The sequence below is a fragment of the Anopheles merus genome, chromosome 3R (genome assembly GCF_017562075.2).
Source record: "Anopheles merus strain MAF chromosome 3R, AmerM5.1, whole genome shotgun sequence".
Classification (NCBI taxonomy): Eukaryota; Metazoa; Arthropoda; class Insecta; order Diptera; family Culicidae; genus Anopheles; species Anopheles merus.
In genome coordinates, this window is record NC_054084.1 from 3,884,632 (window position 1) to 3,910,326 (window position 25,695).

At 45.2% G+C, this 25,695-nt stretch overlaps 1 protein-coding gene across 2 annotated transcripts; it reads right to left on the minus strand.

Annotated features, from left to right (window-relative positions):
- Window positions 1-268: 268 nt before the first annotated feature.
- Window positions 269-24,614, minus strand: LOC121596937 (vesicular glutamate transporter 1). 2 transcript variants are annotated; one of them, XM_041922333.1, is made up of 8 exons: window positions 23,821-24,610; window positions 22,821-23,123; window positions 4,675-4,957; window positions 3,159-3,392; window positions 2,619-3,083; window positions 2,363-2,548; window positions 2,100-2,285; window positions 269-1,239 (listed from the first exon to the last, which is right to left on the minus strand). In XM_041922333.1, the coding sequence occupies exons 2-8, from the start codon at window positions 22,868-22,870 to the stop codon at window positions 850-852; spliced, it is 1,794 nt and encodes a 597-aa protein (XP_041778267.1). In that variant the 5' UTR covers window positions 22,871-23,123; window positions 23,821-24,610; the 3' UTR covers window positions 269-849. The 2 variants fall into 2 exon arrangements, with proteins under 2 accessions (XP_041778267.1, XP_041778266.1); XM_041922332.1 differs by having other exon boundaries at window positions 2,619-3,392; window positions 23,821-24,614.
- Window positions 24,615-25,695: the final 1,081 nt, after the last annotated feature.

A 25,695-nucleotide genomic window follows, 5' to 3' on the forward strand; every position in this document is an offset into this window, starting at 1 on the left:
GCGAACAACTAATTTTCGGACAGCCAGAGGAATTTGTTTTGTGTTGTTTTCCATTTTGTGCAACTGAGCCAAATTGTCCAAAATTAAAGTACGAATCCACTTCAATGCCAAATGCTAATGCATGCAACCGGTCGCTTGCCTAAACACCTCATGCCAACAAAAAATCTGTCAAAACAAAACGATAAAAACGATAAGTTTGATCGATTTGCATAGTGGGCACTTTTTTTTGTCAGTGTGATTTGGACTAATTTTTTTAAAAATATTTTTGGTACTGGTAAACCTTTGATTTTTTCAATAAATTTTGATTGCACATTTAAGAGCAAAGAATGAAGATTGTTTAAAAAAATATAACACAAAGATAGCTTCACTTTTAACGAAAAAAAATTAGAAAAATGTGAAAATGTAAGTAGTGGCCACTTTATTTTGCCGGCCACTGTATGTATATGTATATTATTATGGCATGTACGCATATATCTTTTAAATACTTATGTCAGTGTTTTTTTTTCTGTTAGTGTATGTACACCCTTCGACGTTGTAAATACAATGTGCCTCTTTGCTACTTGTTTGTGTATGTTTTTGTTTTGGTATTTGTTAATTACTATCTAGTGTTGTAATTGCTTAAGCAGGGTTAATTTTACTTTTTTGTATTTCAGTTTGCTCATTGCTCGCGTGTCGCCTGTCCACCCTCTTCCATCGAGCTGAACATTGTTACAATATACGATTACTATTGCACTTTTCTGCCAAACAAATGCACGGAACAAACAAAAACAGCACAGCTTTTAAACATAGTTTCGCTGCATGCCCTCTCTAGTTCATACTAAATGTTACGGTTTTCTTAGCGCGCACAGGTCAATACGTACGCTCGGTCGGGTTGCCGTGTAAGTAGGTGTCCCTCGCTTCCGGCTGTACCGTTTCCTCACTGATCGCAGTCGGATAGGCGAACGGATTGTTGGCCACGTGCTGCTGGACCGCACCGTACGACACCGTCTTGGTGGTGTTGATCTGTGCCGACGGGTCCATCATTCCCCCCGACGGGGACGCTGCTCCACCGTCCCCAGCCTCGTTGAAGGTGGTTTCCTTCTCGTACCCCGAACCAACCGGATCCCAGGCTCGTTGCTCTTCGACGGTCGGTTCAGCCCACGGTTGCAGTTCGCCCGATGCGAAAATGCCGTAAAACGTGATGCCCACCAAATGGACCGTCGCCGCTATCGTGAACACTGTTGACCAACATGATTTGGGCTTAAATAGAGAAAAATATTTCATGATTGTATTAAAACAAAACTATTTAGAAACAATACAAAAAAGACTATTAAGTGCCATGAACATCTTTTGGATGTTAAAACATCCATTTCAAAATGGTGGCGAGGCGCATCAAAACATTCACACGCAGCCAACACGCAGCCGTAAATATTTGCATCCTTTTCAATTGCTTGTTTATGCATGGCAACGAGACAAAACAACCACACGGAACAGTTGATTCAGCTAAAATCTATACGCAACAACAAAAAGTAGTACCCTTCTTCTCCATCCATTCTTCAACCTCTCTAGAATCGACAATAAAAGCCTCCATACGGAATCTCTTTGCGCGATGGACGAGAAAACAGCCGACGCCGCAAAAATCACATCCCCTGACAACGGTTGCCATACAGTCTCACCCTCCCGAACCGTGTCAACAGTTGTACAGTTTCAAGATTTTAAAAGCCATATCCCTTTCCCAACCTACTGACTCTCCGGCAAAGCATCACTGAAAGCATGCGATATAAGGGGTGGAAAATGGATGGAAAACACTTCTTTCACCACATCGAGAACCGAGACCGATGCCGAAGAGTAGGGTTTCGCATTGTTCCACAGCCAGCCGGGAAACTCGCCAGACGCCCGGGGGAATGATGCGTTTTTGTTCAAAGTCATCGGGCATGTAACATCGTAACAAATTTAATTTATTTCATTGAACCAGCTTCACCGAGCAGCGAACGTTATGGTGCAATGAGTGGAGAAGTCGCTGAGTCAAACCATTTTGCGGAAGGAATGTTTCATAGCGATAGATGAAGTGCAATGCGGCTCACAGCCGGATCCCAATCCGATTAAAGGGACACACTTACCTGCCCCCGTGTCAGGTGGTCTATCGCGATTGGACAGATCAGGCCCGCTATCGTGCCTATGCCGTTGGACATGCCCATCAGAATACTGGCGTAGCGTGGCGCAATGTCCAGATGATTGACGTTGTAACCGGATATGGCGAACCCGCTGAAGGCAACACCGAGCGTTAGCGCCGTCACTGCACCCATCTGTGGAGATAGAGAACCACATAAATCACGCAATACGTTCACAAACACCAACACGTAAGAGGAATTACAGCACTTACAGAACTAGTGGCATGTGCTACGACCAGGAAAAAGAGACCCTCCAGCCCGAATCCACCGCAGTTGAACAGCTTGCGCACGTTGGTAGTCGACAGCAGTCCCGACTTTCGGATGTGATCCGCCAGCATGCCTCCGAAGGGTACGATGATCGTCATCAGCAGATGTGGCAGTGCTCCAAGTATACCGGTCTAGATGTTGCAACAGTTGTAAGCATTTAGCGAAGAACCTCCCCAAGCCAAAAACAAAACCTTAGCTTACCTCTTCAATCCGGAAGTCGAACGAGTGCTTCAGATAGGCACTCTGGTACAGCACCAACAGGTAGAAGTTCCACGATCGGCAAAAGTTTGCCACGATGATCGCGTACACGGGCATCGAGGTGAGGAAGTGACGCCACGGGGTCGTCGCGATGGTCGGCATCGGCAGCTGTACCGACTCGCCGAGCGACTTTTCGATGTACTTTAGCTCCTTCACGGAGATGGTTGGATGTTGGCGCGGCTTCTCGAACGACAGCCACAGCCAGAAGCAGTACCAGATCAGGCCCATCACGCCGTAAAAGTAGAACGGTGCGTGCCAGCTGATCGAGCCGGTCAGAATGCCGGACATGGGCATGCCTATCACGACGCCGGCGTACGAGCCGCTGAATGCCATCGTCGCTAGCCGGGAGCGCTCGAGCGGAGGGGCCCAGAAGCGCCAGATACCGTGGCAGGCAGGATACGTTACACCCTGGGGGAGGAAAACGCATACGGCTTCTGTAAAGTCTGGAAAGTTTTGGAGGCGCAAACACTCCGAGTCACTCACCTCCACCAGGCCCTGGAGCACTCGAACCAGAATTACGACCGTTGGATGTAGCATCATGGCGCCCGGGACGAGCAGGTTCAGGAAGGCCGAGATAGCGATGGCCGTACCGAAGATGCGGTTTGCTGGAAACATTGACGCGAGGAAACCGCCCGGCACTTGCGTTACTAGGTAGCCCCAGAAGAATGACGAATCGACAGCACTTTCCATCGCGACGGTCCAGTTGTATTTCACCGACTGGAGAAGAAGAAATGGAGAGCATGGAATACAAAAAAGAGATCATGAATACTCATTTCTATGCTCCGAGCAAGGCTTCCTAGCAGAAATCAAAATGTAACAGTAAAAATATGGCCATTTCCCGTTGTTAAATCGAGCCAATGCTACCGGAAGTCGAGCGTACTTTTTACCACCCCATCTTCAATCCACCTTCCCAACACAATAGTGTCCTCCGGTGGGACCACGTCTTTTGCACCAAACAGACGACACACTCACGCAACAAAAAAACTTGAAACGACATCCGTTAACGCATCACGGTTTTGCGCTCTCGCAGCGTGGCGTCGATGAGGTTATCACAGCGACGGTGGTGGCGACGACGACTCGGGGTTTGTTGTCATTTTCTCGCTCTTTATGCTCGTTTCCGGCTTTTCCGGTCGACTTCTTTATCCGTTTTACCCCCTCGGTCGGCGTGTGTCCTTTTAGTCGTCCTTTTATCCAACCAAGCGCCAACCCCACGCTCATTGATGATATCTCGTTGTGCGGGGCTGCGCTCCCACTCCCATCAGGGACCCATCATTTGGGAAAACCCCGTCGGTGCAATGACTCATGAATAAAAAATTATCATCTTTTGTCGTCGCATTTCTAATAAATGCTTCCATTATGTTTGACTCCATAAAATTTCATATTTTTCCTGATTTACTCCCTCGCCAAATATTTCAGGGTTTCGGACATTCTCGTGCAACCTTATCGGTTACCGGTTGAGCGATCTCCCCTCCCACGGGGTGATGGAAGGTATTTTTGGTTCCCTGTGACCGTGCTTTATTTTGCCTGCTCATTATCTTTTATTTACGTACATACGAAGGTATCGATGTCCCTGTTATTTCATCACGAGGAATAAAGGATCCCAAAACCCCATTCCCACTTCGATGTACGCATTCGACGTACACTTCTAACGAAGGCACCAAGGAAAGAGTAAAAGAACATGGTTTTGAGGCTTTCTAGCTATAATTTCTTGTGACTCTATGACCTCCTAGCAGACACACCACCACCACAAACCGAAATACGTGACAAAATGGGGCCCCATTTCCGGACCGAAAAACATAATTTGCTCATCATGCAGTGCGTGGCAAAATTATAATCGAAACATGCCGATCAGACCGAAGCGAAGAATCAGTACAAAAGGACATCAGCGGCACGTGGCCCGAAACCCCTGGCAGAAGAATAATTATCGTCGACGGTGGAACGCACGGCTAATGGAGCTCGTGCAATTTACGCCCGGCCCGACCCTAGGTGCACAACTTACCCCGTTCTCGAACTGCAGCTTGGCCATACCCATGTTGCAGCGCATGCCGAACGATATGATAAAGCCCAGACAGGTCATCAGCGAGATCGTGTAGCGGGTCGTCTTGATGCAGGGACACTCCGCCCGGACGTACTTGTCGACGTGGCGCAACGGTGGTCGCTCAATCTCCTCGAACGACATCGGTGAGTCGTTGCCGCCAGTATCGGCCTGGTAGGCGCCACCGACCGCGGCCCCATCCATCTGGTCGTAGCCATGTTTGGGCATTTCGAACTTCTCGAACCCACTGGAAGAAAAAATGGGAAAAACGGGTTTTTGAGTAACTGTTATACACTGTTATACGATACGGTTGCCATTTTAGTCATTTTGAAAAGCTTCATTTATTTCTTTTAATATAAAACTTTCTTTCACAGTCGATTTCTTGCCTTAAAAGCGACCTCTCTTTGCCATTTTCATGCGTACTTTACCACCGGTTAAGGCGAATCTTTGAACCAACCATCGCGAAACACTCTCAGCTGTCAGCAAAATGCGTTTCGCGCCCAAATATAATTGAGAAAATGAAATTAAATGAAAAAGACCCACTTAATGTCATTTCCGTTCACGCAAATGTCTTCGCCTTTCGTTGGTTTCGTTGCCGTGCTCTTATCCGCTTCGCTGCGTAGCTACCGTCTTACGAGAGCACCCATCGTCGTCTATTCGCCGTAGCGTGTGAAAGGATACTAGACAAGACGGGTTTTCCACCATTCTGAGCATAAAGACACTACAGGGATAAGATGTTCGTCCCACTAGCACCCACACGGGCACAAGTTTGATGTAAATGTGCACCCACACACCATTATCCTGCTATGATGATGAACGGTACCGGTCGTAGTCGCAGTCAGCTTCCAAGCTGTTGGCCCCCGTCGGGAAGGTGGGTCTCACTTGCCAGCGGGATACAAACAAATCTCTCCACGACCAATGGGGCCCTTCAGAATGAGATGGAAATGAATTTTCCACCTATATTGTACCGGCGAAAGACAAAGCGTTTCAATGTAATTGATAATTTGTCTCTACCCTCAAATGGGCACCAGTCGCACTGCTGATTGCGAAGCGTGATCACATACTTGATAAAGTGGATGATGTAAGAAAAACGGTTCGTTAGAGCGCTGGGATTATGTTTATGAATCATTGCCATTGGTTCTGGGGCTGTAATAAAGCTTCCCTCCCAGTGAAGTCTATCGACCACTGTAAAATCAGGCTTCCACTTTACCACAACAAATTGTGTGTCTCCCTCTATGAAAAGTACTTTTTTTATGACACGTCATAAATCGTGCGATATTTCTCTCTCATCGTGTGCCGTGTGGCATCAGAAGCATAAAAAATAATTGATTTGATAAATGTCACCCAATAAATGGACGACAGACGCTCGAAGCTGAGAGCGACCGGAGCGGCATCGCCGCCGAAAGTCACACCGTCCTCGTTGTTGTCGTTTGTTGGCCCCGTCGGCAAATCTTGATGGCGACCGAAAACAAAGTTATCCTTTTATCTCGTAGTGGATGTGGCTAGACACGCTCCGAACGCAAGACATTCTCATACATTCAAACAGGATGGGAGAGAGATTCTGAATATGAGAGTGTTTCTCTTCCCTTCATTCACAGGCATCAAGTCGCATACGAAAAAAAGCCTGCATCCATCTAGATTTATTAGAAGCGAAATAAACAGGGAGGAAAACCACTCTCGCCCCACTGTTGTCTACCCTGGTATCGACCGGCTGGCAGGAATTATCGTTGACAAACATAATTAAGTTACTTTCTCGAGGTTTGATAATATTGTTTACTAATATCCACTTTCAAGCGTTGCGAGCGAGTTTCGTCTTTCAAGCCGTCGGTTTTGCTTCTTATTTTGGGCGGATAGCGTACGGAGATGAAATTGAATTTCCGGTCCAACCCTCGAACGACAGTAGGCACATCTTCTGGAGCTTAAGTTTGACCAAATCATCCAGCCGAAGCTGATGGTCATTGGCGCATCGATGATGACGTTGGCTGATCTTTTGTCCAACGCCAAGGGGAAAGATTAATGGAATGCTTTGCTGAATGCTTCATATTAATCCCAAATAACTTTACTTGCCATTTATGATTGATTGCATTGCAATTTGATAAGAAGGAGGGATAAGTAGTGATGGTTTCCCGAACCAAATCATAGTTGTGTAACTTCATTTAAAAAATATTATTCGTTCTACTGTAAGCGTACTTCGCTCTTACGAACATCCTAATCCTCACAGTTGATTTAAAAAAAATTTTCCACTGACCATAATCGAGATTTATGATCTAAACAGAACACCCAAACAACCCCCTTTACAGTAACACAGCATGCAAATGAAGCTTGCTCTCTATCTATCCATTCTCCACCCTTGTTCCCGACTCTTAACGCATAAATATCAATTTCACCAGTCGAGCACGTGTCTTTTCCGACGCCAGACAATTCATACCGAAGGCACACCGTGCCAGACGGTAGAGGCAATAACGTCCCCAAATACGTCAACGGCTGCCTACCTACCTACCGATCCAAACCAATCTCCAACCTCTATCGGTTGGATGGAAATTAATGAAATCGCTTTTCAAGCATTTTTAATTTAAATTTGTCAGCACTTCAAACAGATTGAACAGTGTTGCAAGAAACCGTCGGTGTCGGCGTTGCCTTGAAACGTACCTTTCAGGGTGACTTCAGCTGCTCGAAATCGTAAGCCCGACACGCACAAGACACGGGCCACATTGATTGAAATCCAATTCCCCGTAAATATCATTTACAATTCTTCAGAGACTTATCTTTTAATTCACTCGCTTAGGTAGCGCACGATACCTTTCTCTCGGCTGGCGGAACATCGAGATTTTCCAGCTGGCATGGTATGGCAAGGTGTGTTTGTGATTGTAACGTGATCTGTCCGTCGGCGGGATTACCCGGGGATTGCTGGGATGCTGCGAATTTGTCGGTTTGGTTGGTTTGGTGAGCCAAATGCTATAATCGGCCGGGATTTTCCTACCGCGTTGGGAGCTGCGATTACTCATCGGTTTTGGGAGGGCGAGTGAAAGGTGGATGAAAGGACCGATGTAAACAAACTTAGCGCGCTAAACGATTTGATTGCATTTTTTCGCGTATTAAGTGGCGGACACAGTTTCAACTTACAAGGGTAATTTGTACCTTACGCAACACAAATCGATACAATACAGCTACAATGTTGAACTTATTTTTGAAATAAATCTTGAAACCGTTGGTAAAATATGATCTAAACTTTTACCTTAATCATATATACAGCTTCACCCTTCTTCAGAGCAACAGGTGAGCTGCTGGTCAATCAAACCCAAAGCGCACGATTCGTCCCACCGCCCAACCAAACCAACCTCACAGCAGGTCCGCATTCTGTTCACATTCCTTGCTGGAGGTGAATATTTGATGAAAACATACCACCTTTCGACACTGAAATTCATACGTCCCGAGGGAGCTGTGGTGAAACTTTTATGATTATGTACCTCGCAGCCCTTGTACCTAACTCAGCTCACACTCGCCAACCATCCGGCCCCTTCTGGTTGGGAGTTGTGTGTTGATTCGCTTGTTATGTTTGTGATTTGATTTTGTGCCCGCGATACTGTGACTGTGGACCGGAAAAGGACGAAACGTGCAAAGCAACACACAACTTGCAAGATCCAAAGGCAAGCACCCTTCCCGCGTTGCGGTGCGTGGGAAAGAAATACATAATTTATGTTATTAACTGGTAACAATCCGCTTTACTTTTGTAGCGTATATTTTCCCCCTCTTTGGCAAACGTAGGGAGGGTTGTTGGATTGGTGATAAGCGCTTCCAGCCAGGTTGGTAATTGACGATATCAAACGTTTGCAGTTTGGCTAATTGATTCGAAGCTACGTGTGGTGGCAATAAAAGTACGTATTTTATATAAAGAATGACACATTTTCAACGTTTTTAAGAATTTGATTTGAAATCTTTCTAGAAAGTAGAATCAAATTTTAATATCGCAAACCATTGCAATCCCTCTCTCTCTCTCTCTCTCTCTCTCTCTCTCTCTCTCTCTCTCTGCCCTTTGGCAAATAAAAACACCTGCAAACAATACTTGCAATGAACCGTACTATGCCGTGGATCAACACAAAACAGTAACCCCTCAGCCCAGAAGCGCAAAGACAAATAAACCCCTCCAGCTCAGGAGTGGATGAAATGAGAAATGTTATTAAAAACTGACTGCCGGCCGGAACATTGATGTAAACACGCGCACAACACACATACACTCCGCACCGGAAAGTCAAACATTTGCTTAAAAGCTATTAAAACCGAGCGCCCAAACGTAGGGAGAGAAGGTTCTACACTGGATGCTTCTCTGGACAGATTTTATCTATCTTCCTGGATGGACGTGAAGTTCTGAATGATGAGTTTAAAAGAGAACCATTTCGCTAACCCAGCTAGCAGCGAAGAACAAGAGATATGCAAATAAATTTAATTTCTAAATTATGAACCACCATCAATATTTGGCGTGCTTTATCCTGCCACACCAGGACCGAGCAGACAGCACTGTAAACATAATAACAGTTACTGTTTCAACCGCAACCAGTTTCCCTCGTCGAGGGGTTAAGTGACTTGTTTATTTGCGTTCAATTTCCCTACACAGAAACCGACTATTTCTCTCAAGGGAGACGACCTCCAGAGACCAATATTATCCCGCCCGAGATTTCCAAGCCCCCCAACACAATCAGGGAAAACTGTAACGGTTATCAATCAAAATTAGATAAGTCCCTATCGACGTATGTCATCTAGGATCCATCCAGAAGCAAAACTCTGAAGGTCACATCACATGGTCACCTCACCGAAAGAACCTCAGCAAAGCGGGCCCTTCTTATCACTGCTGGCCCATCATTCGATTAAGCCTTTCATTGTACCGCGATGATTGAATTTCCGGTTGAAGTACTTCCATCGATTGGAAAGCGCACACGGCGTAACACATACGGTTGGCTTTAATGAAGTTTTGATTGATGGACTTGACTGTGGGCGCAGGATTCGCGCAGTTCATTAAAAAAGGATTTGCCACCACCACCACCACCACCACCACCATTACGGTACAGCATCCAGACGAAGTGTGGTGTGGACCACTTCAAAACATAAAGTGGAACAATATGCACTCCTGAAAACCATGGCACTATGAGAGCAAAGAGAGTCTTTATTGGCCAATCGTTTTGTTGCTAAACAACGATCCCTCACGAAATGGGGCTTTATAATTTTCATTCCTTCCGCGTCCTCACCCTTGGCAGGAGGAACTATAAATGGACCCAAAAAGAAAACCCAACCACTTATTTATTCATTAAACGGTAATCGTTCGTGCGAAATTGAATTTCCTTCCTATTACGGTTGTACATCCGCCTCACCACGCTTCGGAAAGGTAGGCAATCAGACCTGTGTCTGTCTGCTCTTTCACTCACTCTTTGCTCTTTCACGATCTAATTATCAGACTACTTCCATCTGGACTATCAATGTGGCGCCAGAGAAGAAGCAGAACATAAAAACTCTGGAAGCACCGGAACAAACATCCTAGGACAGGGGACGACTGAAGTGATATTCCAGTTCAGTTCGAGTCGACGCTGCCACAAAGTCTGCCCAGCTGAGATTCTTTCTGCTGCACGTTGCCATTGGCATCCAGCCTATTCCCGGTTCACATTCGAGGGGCTTCTAGCCGCTTTTGGACGTGGTAAATAAAGTTGAGGAGAAAATGAATCTTCCCACCACACAGCTCACAGGAAAAGAAGATAACAAGCAGGATGGAAAAGTCCAAAACAACGTGCTCGGCAGGTTTGCTGACAGTCCGGTGCTGGCCATCCGGAGGTACCATCCGAAACGGAAACAGAAAAGCAATCATTAAAAATAGCTGTTAAAAGATTGAATCGTCCAGATTACGCAACATAATAGAATCTGGCCATAGAAGACACAGTTCTTGCTGTTTCGTGCTCCCGAGATCTCCCATCTTTAGTACGGCACAAGAAGAAGTAAAGGTTAGATGTGGAACGGAGTAGAAAAAAAAAAGATTTCTTGGTGATCTCTTAAGAAAGTAGCATTAGTTGTTATTGTTTCTTTCCCTTTCTCTTTTGTAGTCTTTAAGGGGATTCCCCCGATTTCAAGCGTACAGTGGTGGAAATACTCCATGAGGGTTTTGGGTGGACATAGGTTCACTATGCTCTATTCACAATAGTGGCAGTTTGACATTTGAGGGCATCCGAAAGAACTAAAATTGCTGAAATAAACTATTGCATTCTGTCAATCATTTGAAGACTTAGTTCTTCTTTTCATAGCAAATACTTTTCCATTTCTATAACCCATTCCCTGTTGCTGAGGCTTACGCAAAACTCGATCAAATCGTCAAGCAAACAGACCGAAGCCCGAGAAGCACACACACACAGACACAAGAAAAATAGAAATGTAATAAAACCGATACATGACCCCTTGTACGGAAAGAAAAACAGCAATCAAATGAATTGGCAGGATTGATATCCTTCCCGCTCGTTTACCCTTGTTTTTGCCCTGTTCTTTACAACCCCACCACATCTCAAGAGAAGAAAAATCGAAAAAACATAAACATTCAACTGAAGCTGGAGCTGGTGTCCGGAACGCTGTCAGCAAGAGGATTTTGCAACAACCATTCCCAATAATCCTCCCAAGATTCCCCTCGTGGAAGGAGTGTACCGGAACCCTCACAATCCTGCAATACAAGGGAACGAAAGGGGGCCGTTGTTGTACTTGAGTGAGAAGTTCAGTGCCGAAGTACGCCACAAAAACATTGCAAACGTTGGTTTACGCTTTTCGGGTTTGAGGATATTCGCCAAGGGAGTCCTTAGTGATGGGAGAACGACAAAGGAAAAAAGAGACGAGATTCGCGAAAGATTTACCCTTTCTTACCAATGGATATAATAAAAAGAAACTTTACAACCCGTCCGGTGCCCGCTTAAAGAACAACGAATTGCGCCAAAGCCATCCTATAGCGCTGATTATTGTTGCGTAATGATGTAATTTAAAGTCATTTCTCCGATGAACACTAACTGTGGCGCAATTCGTTTTACCAACGCCTGCTTTGATGCCGCCCAGCTCAGATGACGGGTGTTGATTTATTGCGTTCGGGACAGAGAGACGCAAACAAAAAAAAAGCCGTCCTCTCGCCACCGAAAAGTGAGACGTCCTTCGCACCAAACGGCACCACTTGCGCGCTGAAATATTGGGACAAATCCGTTGAAATTCAATTCCTACGCTTGCTACGGGGAAACCAGCTCGGAATTCTAAATAATGGCAATTTTTCATACAACAACCACGCACGTGGGCAAGGGAAGGATACCTTCAAAGGCATCTTAGCGTCACACACAGCGCGTGCGGAAGGGCCACGTGATAAGGAGTGCCGTAGCGAAAACACCACCACCCAAAACGAAACCTCATATCGATTGTCGATTGTTCCGTACACTTAAAACGAATCGATCGCAAGCGAGGAAAGGGCGGAAGTGCATTATTCACGATGGAAAAGACCCCATTTGCCACCCAGAATCCCCGGTGCCCGAAAGAAGCCGTACATCGGACCAAGAGAGTGAATTGAAATCTCAAGACGTTGGAAGAGTGAAAGCGAAACGTGACAATCGAGCTGGCTGGCGTATTTGGTACACAATATTCAGGGCGATCGCAGGCGTTTGCAATCAAACATTATAATGTGAGCCGATTGTTGAAGGAGTGCGATGTGAGTGATGGAATTTTGATAGCAAGGAAATTCCAGGTTTTGGTTAGCAATCGATATCGAATTATTTGCAATTATTGGTAGCATACTATTAGGCAAATCTTTTCATATTTCATGCTTAACGCTTTACTTCTTTGCACTCTGGGTTTCTCACAACTTCATCCTGTCTCAAGCACCCTACACTCAATGTCGTACCAACAACACTCTTCATCAATCATTTACACTAATCATGCCGCTACTAGAAAAACATCTTTACGACCAGCCGAAAACGCCAAGGGGTTAAACGGCTCTAATTACTTTAACGAATAACAGCCTTCCGTCGTCGGCTTCCGCCGCGCATACAAGCGTTCAAACCAGAGGATCCGGGGCGCGTGACTTTCCCATCATGTGAGGGGCCACAGCATCCGACACATTTCACTCTCATCTCACAACACTCATTACGAAGCTGCGTTCAAAAAGGACAACAATGGAGTACGTTGAAATATTGGACCCTCTCTCTCTATCTCTCTGTTCCCTACTGATTCAAATTAAGATCATTTATCGGTCCGAAAATGACTCTGGCATAATTTAGTCATTACTTCGCATTTTATGTCGCTTAGGCTAGCGTGCGTGTCCGGATACAGATAGCGTGTGTCCCTTTCTGTCTACTTCCGGGGATATTTCATACTATCGAGGCACGGTTTTCATCACCTCACACTTCCTTCCTTTCACCCAACCGTCTCTCACAGCAGCGTTAAGGATCGGCTTTCAGAAGCAATTTCCTGAGATTTCGCCACTTTTGTTTATTTATCGTGCGATTCCACTCCACGGCGCGTTCGTTCCCGAAGGGGATTGGACGACCACCCTCCCCTGGCACTGGCCGTTATCAGATTCACCCGTAGAAGCTTTGGTAGGGTCAGTCAGGATCAACAATCGTCCCGGTAGTAGAGACGTCGTTTCATTTATTTCAGATTTTACTATTCACTTTTTCGTCCCATCGGAAAAATAGAAAACGCTGGCAAAGGGAAGGTACAGAGGATGCAGAAAATAAAAATAAAGAAAAGCGTTCCGGAACGAATGAATTATCAGATCCACTGTAAACAATGCTGGGTGTCGCTTCGTTCGAGAAACGGGAAATGAAAAGTGTCGCGAGTTTTCACAACTTTACGCATTCTAATCACGCACCAGACAAGTGGCTTAATGTGTCTCGGCTTTTTTGCATACTTTTTCTCTCTTTTTCCGGTTGACCTCGATAGGGTGAGGCTGCTGGAACAAGCTGGGCTGGAAGGATACATCTTCATTCACGTGGTAGCTTGCCAGTAGTAAGAGATGCATTCTACTAGAGAAGATGTCTTATGGAGAAAGTGTTACCAAAACCGTTGCTTTCCTTTTCGTTGCAGCTCTCACACGTTTCATAAATTGAACAATTTACCAACCAGTCAGCCAGTGTGAGTCAACAACCTAGAGCATCCTGTAAGAATACTGTTCTCGATCAGCTGAAAGGAGTTGTTGAAGCAGTGTAACAGGCTTTAAAGCATTTCACTTTCCACGACACGATGGTTCGGTTGAAGATGCAACGGAAAACGTGGACAATGTTGGACATAAAAATGAGATCTGTACATGCTGGCATGTGAACGACTGCCAGGGCATGCCCGGAATGTTTGACACACACTCACACACACAGAGAGAGCGTTGATCGCTATTGATTTTACCATTAGCAAAGTTCACGAGCAATGTATGACCCACTTTATGAAGACGGGAGCATGTAATGGAAATGAAATTGAAGGCATTGTAGTGTCGAGACTAGTTGTATACTATTGCTTATGTTTTAGTTTTGCACATTAAACATCAACATGATTTATTGTTTGCTGCCAACACCCAATCACTTATCGAATGATTTGCAACCTTTTAAGCCATTCAACTTCACATGACCTCCCTTCTTTTTCAAATGTTTTTCGTTAGATTGTTCTCATTTTTTAATGGCTTTCAACATGACGAAAAGCCACAACGCGTAAAGACACATGTATCAATCACCTTCCCATGCGTACGTGATATTGAGCCCTTGGCAAACGATTGTGGATGCTGTCAGTGTGTAACGAGTCGGGACGTCAGGATTGTCACCCTCCTGCTTGATTCCATCATGCCTATCAGCAGTCTATTTTTCATCACAGCGATTCTATAACTGACGACTCATTCTACCTTTTCAACGATTCAAACGCAAGTCCAACTAGACCTGCCAGCGATAGAGAATATCCCCGTAAATCCTTCCCTCTTGAGTCAAAACGTAAGCAGCTCAGATTGAACAACACAGAGACAGAGAGAAGGAGAACGAAAAAAAGCAACACCACTAGTAAAGGTAAAATTCATTTCAACTAAAATCAGAGACATTTTCTCCATCTCCCAACACACAATGCAACATTTCCAAGCCTTTGGGAGTCGACTTCCGGCCTTGGCTCACACGATGATGAGCCGCCACACAGCCGCAAGCCCCCGAGGGAAATCATTTAAGCCGCATATAATGATGACAACAAAACAGCTCTTCAGCAGAAGAGCTTTGAGCTGCCCCCTTTCCAGCTCACCACTCCAACTCCCGCTGGACTCCGGACTCGCCCAATTCCTCTCCCTTAAAGGGGAATCAATGCGTTAATGCGCCTTTTAGCAGGGAAAGGATTGGTCCTCGTTTGTCGCTCGCTCGCTCGTCTCGATATTGATGGCCCGATTGCGGCTCAAGAGCAATGATGAACGTGATCAATTCATGTGCTGATTAATCAAAACCATCACGTTTGTTGTTCATTTTGGGAGCACAATTTTACAAAATGGAACCCCGACAGCGAACTTTCCCAAACATCCGGTGGTTGGGATGGTTTGCGTTGGGAACATCAACTGTATCACGTTCCAGCGGAATACCCACCGTTACACCACAATGATTTACCTCATCCAGAACACATCACGCTTTGTCACTTGTTGGGCTGCCCTGCCCTACCACCCACCATGCTTTCCCACCATTACGCACACACAAGGGTTTTAACAGCGTGTTAATGAGAGCAAGGGAGGAAAGCGGCCTCGTCAACAACGGTAGCAACGGTAGGGCCATTGAGAAAAGTGCGACATCAGACCAAAAGATCCTCGTTCCATCTAGTGGTGATGGGCAAGGACACCCTCCTGGTCCTTTTTCTTCGTGGTGGTTAATTCCTGATTCGATGTGCCATGCACACTTCACGGTGAATGAAATTTAACGTCACTCTTTAAACATAAGAGCGGTTCGCTTGAAAATGCTGATTAAGATAAAAGTACTCATTTCATCCCGCTTGTCCCCTCGGTAACCGCCGCTTCCGCAATAGATCATTGTTTGAAAAGTTTTACCTTATTCGTTTTTCCATTTCGTCACTTGCAGTGCTTCTATCGGTTGTCTAGGCAAGGCTGGCAAGACAAAATGATGTTCGAGATGATTATCTCAGAAGGTTTTTCTTGCGATATTAATTATCATTAGAGAGAGAAGAACGGGGAGAGAATGAAGGACGCACGGTGAGGACGGCGTTAATTGATTTGCTTCTGATTCAATCAGTCGGAAGCGAGCTCTCTAGCTAGTTTTAATTTAATTATTGAATACTTTCAAAGTTTTTTTTAACGCTTTTTCATCAATCTTAATCAAGGCTAAAGTACGACGAACTAATTTAGTGGAACAACTAACCGGGCAAACAAGGATGTTTTCTAATAATTTGTCCTCCAAAACTATTCCATAGATTGTGGTTAAACCCTAATAAGCTTCTCTTTTTGCTCTAAACAATTCAATATTCCTGTTTGTTCTTTGATTCTGACCAATAGTCCCTACCACCACATCAAACGATTTAATGCAACTTGACTCGGCAACTGTAAGCCTCCTGTTTTGGAACCCCTTTTCTAACCACCAACCAGCAAAAAAAAAGAGGAACCGATTCATTATCATACCGACCATTCAGCCGAAGCCAGAGCCACCACCGAAAGCCGCTTAGTGGCCGCCGACTCGCTTTATCCCGGAGTCCCATTCAGAAACCGACTCAATGAAACGCAGCATGTGGTAGATGGATGTTTTCTTGTGTGATTTATTTTATTCCGACGGATTGCTAAGCGGTGCAAAATTATACACATTCATCCGAGCTCCCTCCGGAGACCGATGAGCCTTAACACCGGCAGCCCCCGACAGTGGCGTGATAATAGGACAGCCCCATCATCATCGTCATCATCTTCGTGCATTTGCGTCCTTTAAAGGACGACACCATACCAGTGGAATCGTTCAAAACGGCAACAAACCAACCCGTGGCGGATACGGGCGCGCACGTCCCAAGTGTGTATCGATGACTCTCGAGGCATGTAGGCGGCGGTGTGTGTGTGCTTGTGAGCTGGCTGTTTACTGTATCCAACGAGACGGGCCACAATGAAAGGGATTTCCCGTTCATACGAGACGAGGAAAAATCAAGATACTCGGAAGCACACTTTTGATACCATCTCAAGGATCTTTTCACGATGAAGTAGCCCATGGTGACGTAGTAGCATCCAGCGAAGGAAAAAAGACGACTGAATGCTGTTCCATTTTACAACGATTAGAGTAGTGGTAGTGAACACATGGTTGAGAAGGATCGAAAAAAAAACCCATTTTCCATTCTTCTCATACGAGGACTCGGGAGCCACATCTGGTCAGTGCCGGTGACAACAATCACCATAATGGTGGTCAGTTGCATTTATCTAATTGGACTTTTGCTTCCAACCGTGTGCTATTATCCGAAGCGTGGATAGAAAATATTTAAAAAAAAATATATGTGTGTAATCCACAAGTCACATCACGTTCACAGCAGCACAGGGCGCTGCCAGGCTTTGCCACTTTTGACTAACAAATCAATTTCATGCTTCACTTGCTTTAATTAATCACACCATTCGTTATGGACCGTTTTTTAGGGAGAAAGAATCTGAAAGAATGCTCGTTTTATCGATCCGAAAAAAATGTATATGATACCACAATTTATGATCAACTTCATCAGCATCGTCATCATCATTTGCCGAACAAGTTTTGGTGGGGTTCGTACGGACGCTTATTCTCAACCTCGCCCCTCGAGCTGGAGTTTAGTTTCCGCACCATGAATTTTCCACCAGTGCGGCAAAAAATTCAAAAAGGGATAGTCTTTGTGGTTGAAAAAAAAGTAGAGAAGCTTCCATTTTTGTCTTTAACAAGATTTTATAGTCAACGGTTATGTATAAACTTTATAATAAGTGTATCCTGCTTCTTCTCAGTAGTTCTGTCCCAAGTTGTTCAACCATCGTCATACAAGAGTATGCGAAAAATGTGTCCTCTTCAACAGTCCTTTTTGCTGATGTAGCTTTACAAATATTTCTCTACCACGAGGCCGGTTGTGGTAGATTGTAAATCCGATTATAACTTTGCTTGCACATTCTTTCATCTTGCAATTTATGGGACGGAACCGCAACGCTCCCTCGCAGCATGGGTTTCTTGCTTGCTGGACGTTTGTCGCTTTTTTGAATGTATATTTTGCTTACCACATTACCAAACTGGTTGTATATCACTGTTAGAGGTATAATCGCATCGGTGTTGATTACAGAAAACCTTTCTGTTTCGATAATTGAATTGCTTTAAATGTTTTTTTTTTGTTACGAATTATAAAACACAACATTTTTTGTTCATTTTTCTGATCAAAAATAGTCACGCATAAGCCAACGTCCTTCAAATTATTCCGAAAAATCCGTGACAATATGTTTCGCCTTATCGTCCACCGACTGTCGGTATGCCTCGGTCATTCGTCAATAATCGGTCTTCAAGGATAACTTACAGCCACAACAGCACAACCACAACACACATTTTTGGGCTATCGGCAATCCACACCCATCGAAAAACCAAAAAAAAAAACATTTCCGATCCATTCTTTTGAGAACTTAATAAACCACTCGAGAGCTAAACTGTGCGAGAGTGAAAATACGTGACCAAAATGACTAATATGAACGCTTGTACCACTTGTACCACAATGGCTATCATCGATACGCTACCTCGCTGTGGGAATTGCTCGTTGTCGCTCGTTTCTGATCCTTGGGCAACTATTTCGTTGGTTTTTTGTTGTGGTTTCTGTCGCATTCTCACCAAACGGGAGGCTCATTTTGATAAAATTTGTTCCCGTCGTATTGAATTTTAATGCAAACCGTTATTTTACTTTTATTTGCCATGCTCGCGATTACTTCTTCGATGACATTATTACATCCGGGTCGATGTGGGACTGTTTTTTTTTTGTCTTGCTCCTGCCAAAACTTCCCATCTTTTCGCTCTTTTTTGAGGGTGGAGGACAGAATCCAAGACGGATGGCAATCAATATCAGCTTGAAGATACGGGGGGAAACTGAACTGAACCGCTCGACAAATACACTCGCTAGTGCAAATATCATCGAGCGCATTTGTTAAATATATGTAAATTGCGAGACATTTATGCAAAGCAGCGATCGTTACATTCCTTAATCCTGCTACTCAGGCACGCTGTGAGTGGTAGTGGTAGAAGAGTGACATTTATTTTGGAATGACAGTTTTTGTGCGAGTTTAAGTGAAAAGACACTACAACGTTTAGCAATAATATAGCATTTAAAAGTGTTTAACGAGATACAATTTTGCAATCAAGCTTTTTCAAAATCATCGTTGTCCTTACACCTGCAAAACCCCTGTTTAAATGTCCTGAAACGATGCACGAGCCTGCTCCCTGTTCATACGACTGCAAACACATTACGCCACAACACGCTCCCTTGATGCACCTTCAGCTCGTTGAGCTAAAAGCAAATGGATCTCACTCGCCGGTACAACAATGAAATCCATTAACGTGATTAAATTGCTTCGGTTGTTGAAATGGTTCATCCGGCACTGGATTCCCTCTTCCTCTTCGTTGCTGTACCACTCATACATACAACAATCAAAGCAGTGTTGTGTTGTCGCTGTTCGCTAGTGTCCTGGCAGCAAGTTCTAAACTATAGCCCGAAAAAGGGGTAAAACTGTCTATTCGTTTCCCTTCCCCGTTGGAATGTGTTTTTTGGGTTGTTGGGTTTTTCCTGCTGTTCTTGGAATCACCGCTTTAGTTACACTTGTGTACAAGAGCAGGAGTAAGATTCTTTTTACAAGGATTCCCTCCAGAACGGCTGTGCATCCTACCGCTCATTGTGCACAGATTCATTTTCACCACCGTGGCCACATCAAGCGTGGTTGGTAAGTAAATGCAGATTGAAAGCCGTTAAAAACAATTACCACTCTGGTTACGGATGTTTTCCCATTTTCCATCACCTATTTTAGCGCTTATGTGCAATTGGCGTGCACGTCTCTCATACCGAGAGGGCTAGTTTTAGGATGGGGGAAAATAAGCAAGAGTTATCGATTGACCGAATTTCCATCCACAAAACGCACGCTCCCGGGGCAGTACAGAAGCTGGCCCGCCATTCATGCCATGACGCAAAGGCGACACACTTCACCGCAGACAATCGCTCTCGATTCGCACAAACACAGCCGCTAGAATACGGTGCCGCCAAAAAGTCGCCAGTCTCGCCAAAAAGTCTGGCAATTCTTTTTTATGGTTGCGGACGGACGGCCCGAACCGCACGTTTGGAACCGCGCCAGCGAGAAGAACTTACGCGAATAGTTCTAGCTTTCTGCGTGAATGAACGAAACGGGGAAGGAAGTGTTCTCTGCCTGCGGAGTGATACTGCAAAGCAAGAACATGACTTTATTTTGGCTCATCTCTAACCTTCCGCAACCCCTCACCATTTCTGGCCGAGCAAAGGGAATAACATCGGTTATTAGTGCTCTTGTCGCCAGCGTGCCGTCGGAAGAAAAGCGGTGCCAGTTTTGTTGATTCTTCTTTCTATTCGCAACGATGGTGATGGTCGAAGAAGGAAATTCGGTCGCGCGAGAATCGTCGAGAAAGCAAAGATCTCGACCAGGGGGAGGGGAGGGAAAGATGAGCAAAGATATCAGTTTGGCGCCACCGAGCCGGTCAGTCAAAATGATAAATCGTTTCTACTGCCGCTGCAATACGATGCGGCCAGAGAAAGTGGGAAATCGGCCAGATTTGGGCTTTGCTTACCAAAATGGGGGAATCAACGTGGTAGCGCTGTTTTTATAGGCAGTATCGTACAAATGATTGAATATTTATGGCCTTTCAAGAAGGAATAATAAATACATCGATAAAGAGAACGCTCTACCTCTAAAAGAAGACCACGAGCAGTATTTCTAGAACTTATGAGGCTTTAAATTAAATTATCAGTCCAAGGTACTGCACCAAGAGACAACCAATAAACAGTGACAACTTGGTAATATCAACCTTAACTAAGAAGGAAGTAAGCCACCATAAATCTCAGTACCGCTCAGTAGGTGGCTTAAGTTGGACATCCCCGCGGGGAAAGATTTAACGCCTCCAAACACTTTCCAAACAAAAAAAACTTCTACTGATTGTTTCTCCTTCAACTCAGACGGACGGAGCAAACCAGGATACGACCAAAACAAATTGTTCCCCGGGGGTCGAATTAGAACTTCACTATTGAACGAACGGTGTGGCAAACATACAAATCGCGGGCTCGCTTGAAGCTAAAAGAATTGCTCCCAAAGAACAGGAAATCACACTCACACTGGTGCTGGATCAAAACGGAAGCTGTGAACATAGTGTCCGCATTAGTGCAACCGTACCGTAACGAAATTGGCCTGCGTGCACGTGCCGTTTGATGCGGCGTTGCGGCGTCGCGGCTCATATTGTCACGGGTTACACGCCATACTTACTTTATCATTGCTTCTCCCTTTTTTTTAAGATGAAGTCATCATCGCTGGCGCGTAGCCAAACACCCCAAACAGTACGGGCTGTGATCAATTCCGTTCGCAAAACCGTATCATATTTTATATTTATATTCCTCCCATGAAAGTGCCTGGACGAGTGCCTATGAACCGTTATTTGATTTCTGACGCATCGTTCATCTCGAATACTTTTGCACAGCTAGCCCCGAGGATGTCCTTTTAAAGTGTAACAAACAGCGAGTCCTTCTCTCACCATTTAGCCGCTCAAGAGGCTAATAACAAAACGTGCACAGATTTCGCTTCATTAAATAATGCCCTAAAGCTACAGCTCCTTGCAACTTCTTTACCAAACACAAAGCGCTGTTAAAAAGATCCCCCACTCCATTCATTCCACACAGCTCGCACAGCCTTTTTTGTGCATAAATCTCTTTATCTGCGGGACCCGTTCGAGTGCACACAGTAACACCGGAAACGGTGCCACCCGGATGGATGGTAACACCCTTTCCTCGTACTCGGCGGCTGCTTAATTAAATTCAAAATGCGTCCATCAACCGTCAGTGCCGACTCCACCCAGCAGCGTTTTCCGATCGAATCCGCCCGCCCAGAAGCCGTTTGGAGGTTGTTGTGAGTGTGCGTCGTGTGTATGCTGATATTGTACCTTACAATTTCTCTAGTCACACTTTGCGCGGGAAGGTGGTAAGCAGCTCCCGTTCCCCTTTAAAACCCCTTTTCGTGGCATTCGTTGCGCTGGTAAATAATCTCCCCATTAGGATCCCCATTAGGAGGTATTATCATAAGTAAATTCTATTAAACAGGGCGACAGGGACAGCAGCCAGCCCAACCCACAGCACTCTGCAGCACTGATGCAAAGAGATGCAAAGCAGTTTGCCACCAGAGTGGGCGTAACCGATGAAAGCGAAACATGTACTTTAGTCATTTATAAACAAATCCCGCACAGTCTATGCAGGGAATTCGGGGCCTGGTGGAAAAGCCCAAGCAGTGAAACGTTTAAAACTGCTACAAATCCTTGGCTTTGTTAGGAGATACGGGGTACAATCCGCTTAAAATTGATAGCCTCGCTGGGAAGGAACATCCTTGTTGGCTGTAGTTGTGTCTCAATTGGATACACCACTCGATGCTAGTTACAAAATAGAACGAAAAAAATATAATCAGCTTTCATTAATTTATCTAAAACATACACCCTTTTCGATCGGAGTTTAGACTGTTTTGTCTTCCAACCGAATGAGCTAAACTCAAAGCTGAGAATCGTTGAGAAGGGTCACAAATGAAGCGTGTGCGTCGATATCGATATGTTTCTGCAATGCTCAATTTAATATCAAACTTTTCCATCATAACTGGGCATTTTTCTTCAAATGATTTGAGACCCGAGATTGGACGCATCAAAAACGCAATAGGCGCATCAAATCGGATCAACTCAAGCCCGGTAGCTGTACTCGCGTGTGTAGTGGTATACAAGATAACATGCTTTTTTCCCCATGCGTACAACAAAACATCCTACAATCGCTCGCTTGTTCGCTCGCTACGCTCATTGTGCGTTCGAGTGGATCCCAAATCCGGATTACAAATGCTTGCCGTTTTTCGCTCGACGACCACGACGACGGATTGTACTTACCCACCGAAAACGTTGGACGCCCGGTCCTTGATATCTGCGAAGCCTGGCATCGTGTGTTTGTGTGGCCGTGTCTGGTTGCTCTGGGAAACTCCTGGAGGGCTCTAGGCTCTCTCGCACACTATCTGCTCTCAGGTGGCTATTACCGGCCTATGCCGTGGTTTTCCCGCTGTACTGCAGGCTTTGGCAAGCTGCTAACGTGCTGACGGCCTGATAACAAAGAAGCCGATAACGAGCTGCACGGTCGTGTAGTGGTTTTAGTCCGTTGTGCTGCCCCGAATCATGATCTTGGTGGAAATCCGGCAGCTGCAGAGTTTGAGATAAAAACAAACAAAGGTTTTAGATGTGAATAAACTTCACAACGGAATCTTTAGTAAGTTACTACACACTTTGTAGGTATGCTCAGGATCTTATGTATGTTTATATTTTGAATTGAATTTACATCATACTCTGCCAACCACATATAATATGAAATTATGACTTATTTATATGTAACAATGAGAACCTCTTTGATGGCTCAACGGAGGTCTTGACTTATAATGACGTCAACAGCCGATTCCTATTAAATATGATACAGTTCAAAATAAAATATCCATTATTCAGATTCTATCTTCATAATTCAAATTATAAGATTATTTGTTTCGTTAAGATTTCTCATGAAAATGTCTCTCTAATTCAAGCTTTATAGATTTCTGCACTTTGTGTTGCTACTATCTCCACTAATAAAGAAAGAAAATTGCATAACTCTCACAAGACTACTTCCGGGACTCGTTTCTTTTAACCGTTCCTTTCCAATTACTCTTACACGTTACACAACACTTTGCACAAGATGGCTCCTCTGCCAACGACATGATCAACAATGGACATGCTCTGTGACCTCCCGGTAGGTTGATCATGCGCACCAAGCATTTTTTTTAAGGTCTGCGCAAACTATCCAGGACATTCGTGGACCATTTTTTATGCCTACCAACTCCCCAATTTTCACCAAAATTGGTATACTTACCCAATCTATCCGGAACCAGTTATTCTAGGCAGCTCTTTACGAGATCTTTTTCGAGGATGATCGTAGTGCCTTACAGAATAACTTGACACCTCGTGATATTCTGCAGCGTGGTTGTTTTCCTAGCCAAAAGCCCACACCACACCTCACACACCTACACACGGAACGCACACTGACCTAGCACTGGGACGAATGCACTATCGAAATGCTACAACTGCATTGATATCCATCCGTTTGGCTTGCATCACCCTCGGCACACAGCATCATTGGTTTGTGGGTTGTACTCGAGAACGGTGCCCTAACACTGCACCCCGGAAACACCAGCCCGGTCAATGGCCCACCGTACACCGACGACACACTCGCACACGGACGCACGCACGCAAACACTACATTACCCCTGATGGACGCACCGTACCCACCACTGCCGTCACCACCGCCGTCGACCCTACCCGAAGGTCCACCGGGTCCGGGAAGGACCCCGGGAGCTCACCACAGACTGCGCCCAGGCAATGGCGACCCACCCCGGATGGAAAGGATGGTCCGCTTAGTAGCGCCACCGATGGTCTGCTTGCATCCAACCGAACTGCCAGCAACGGACTCCGCAGAACGCACACGGCAGCTGCTACGAAAATGGTACACCGCACTACTAGCCCGACGACGGTCAGCAATCGTCTGGCTACGGTGCTCGCGCTCCAGATCGTCCTTGTCTGGCATCTTCCCGCAAATAGCGATACAGTCGACTCAGCTCACCCGACGACTAGCTGCTCTCTCGCTTCTTCCTTCGGGACATTCTCGCCCACTCTAGCCTACTTTGATGCCTTTACAAAGCAGCGCATGCGTCACCCGGACAACTCACCTTTTGCCTTTCCCTGCAGGGCTCCTCGTGTTGGAGCATCGTTCCTTACCCACATTCACACCGCACACGCATACCGACAAACCTTGACGGCCACTCAGAAGCAACCGAAATCTCGGGGCCCATGTTTTCCGTGGAATGGCAACAGTAGCTACCGGGCCTGTTTGTACTACACCTTTACATAATGGGCCCACCCGTTTGCGCCAATCCTGAAAGACAGCGAAGGTGGAGCTCGAATCGCACCAGAAGGATCCGTCCGGCAGTCGCTTATGTACAACCGTATTTCAGCTTACTTTTACCCGCTTTGCACACATTTCATTAGAAAAAAGATAACGTTTTTGTCCATGGCGATAGAATTTGCCGTGGCCGAGTCGTTTCCATCACACCGCAATGGCTTCCGACCCACGGTTTTGGGACCCAGTGGGACAAAAAAAAGTACTCAATAGTAGTAGTAGTAGTGGGTGACTTTTTCTGCTCTTTTCATTGCGACATCAGTTCTATTAAATATTCATACCAGTTTCTGTCTGGTTTTTGTGCGTTTGTGAGAAAGTTGATGGAAATTACATTACCGGCTAGACGGCGAGTTTAATGGAAAAGTGGACTTTATTTAAATGTCACACGAATGGGTAAAAAATACATCACAAAAACAGGTTAATTTTAGCATTCGTGTTTTTTCCATCCACTCCCTGCAAGCTAATAGTGATGTGTCCCTCGTTCTATCGGGCGAGAAATGTCACCTTCTACGTTCTATGCGATAGATGAAGGTGGCGAGCTTTCATCGAGCTGGAACATGAATATGAGGGAAACAAAAGAAGCTTTGTGTGTTGAAACAATGGGGCGATCTATTTTAAACATGTTGATGCATCACAAGCTTCGTGATATGTAGTTGGAAAACGCTTTTCTTTCCTGATGCTGCTGTCGTAATAATATTTTTAAAGGCCTTTTTTAAACAATAGTTCTCTGTAGATATCATTTTGTACATGCAAATACATTTTTGTGTGTGTAGAAAATCAGATGTTTGCTCT

Bases quoted from the DNA above. Each gene is read 5' to 3' on its own strand.
- LOC121596937 (XM_041922332.1), bottom strand. From the start codon at position 22,870: ATGCCAGGCTTCGCAGATATCAAGGACCGGGCGTCCAACGTTTTCGGT. The intron at 2,286-2,362 runs GTAAGTGCTGTA...CTATCTCCACAG, and splicing joins TAGCACATGCCACTAGTTCT to ATGGGTGCAGTGACGGCGCT. The intron at 1,240-2,099 runs GTAAGTGTGTCC...TCTCTATTTAAG, and splicing joins ACCACCTGACACGGGGGCAG to CCCAAATCATGTTGGTCAAC.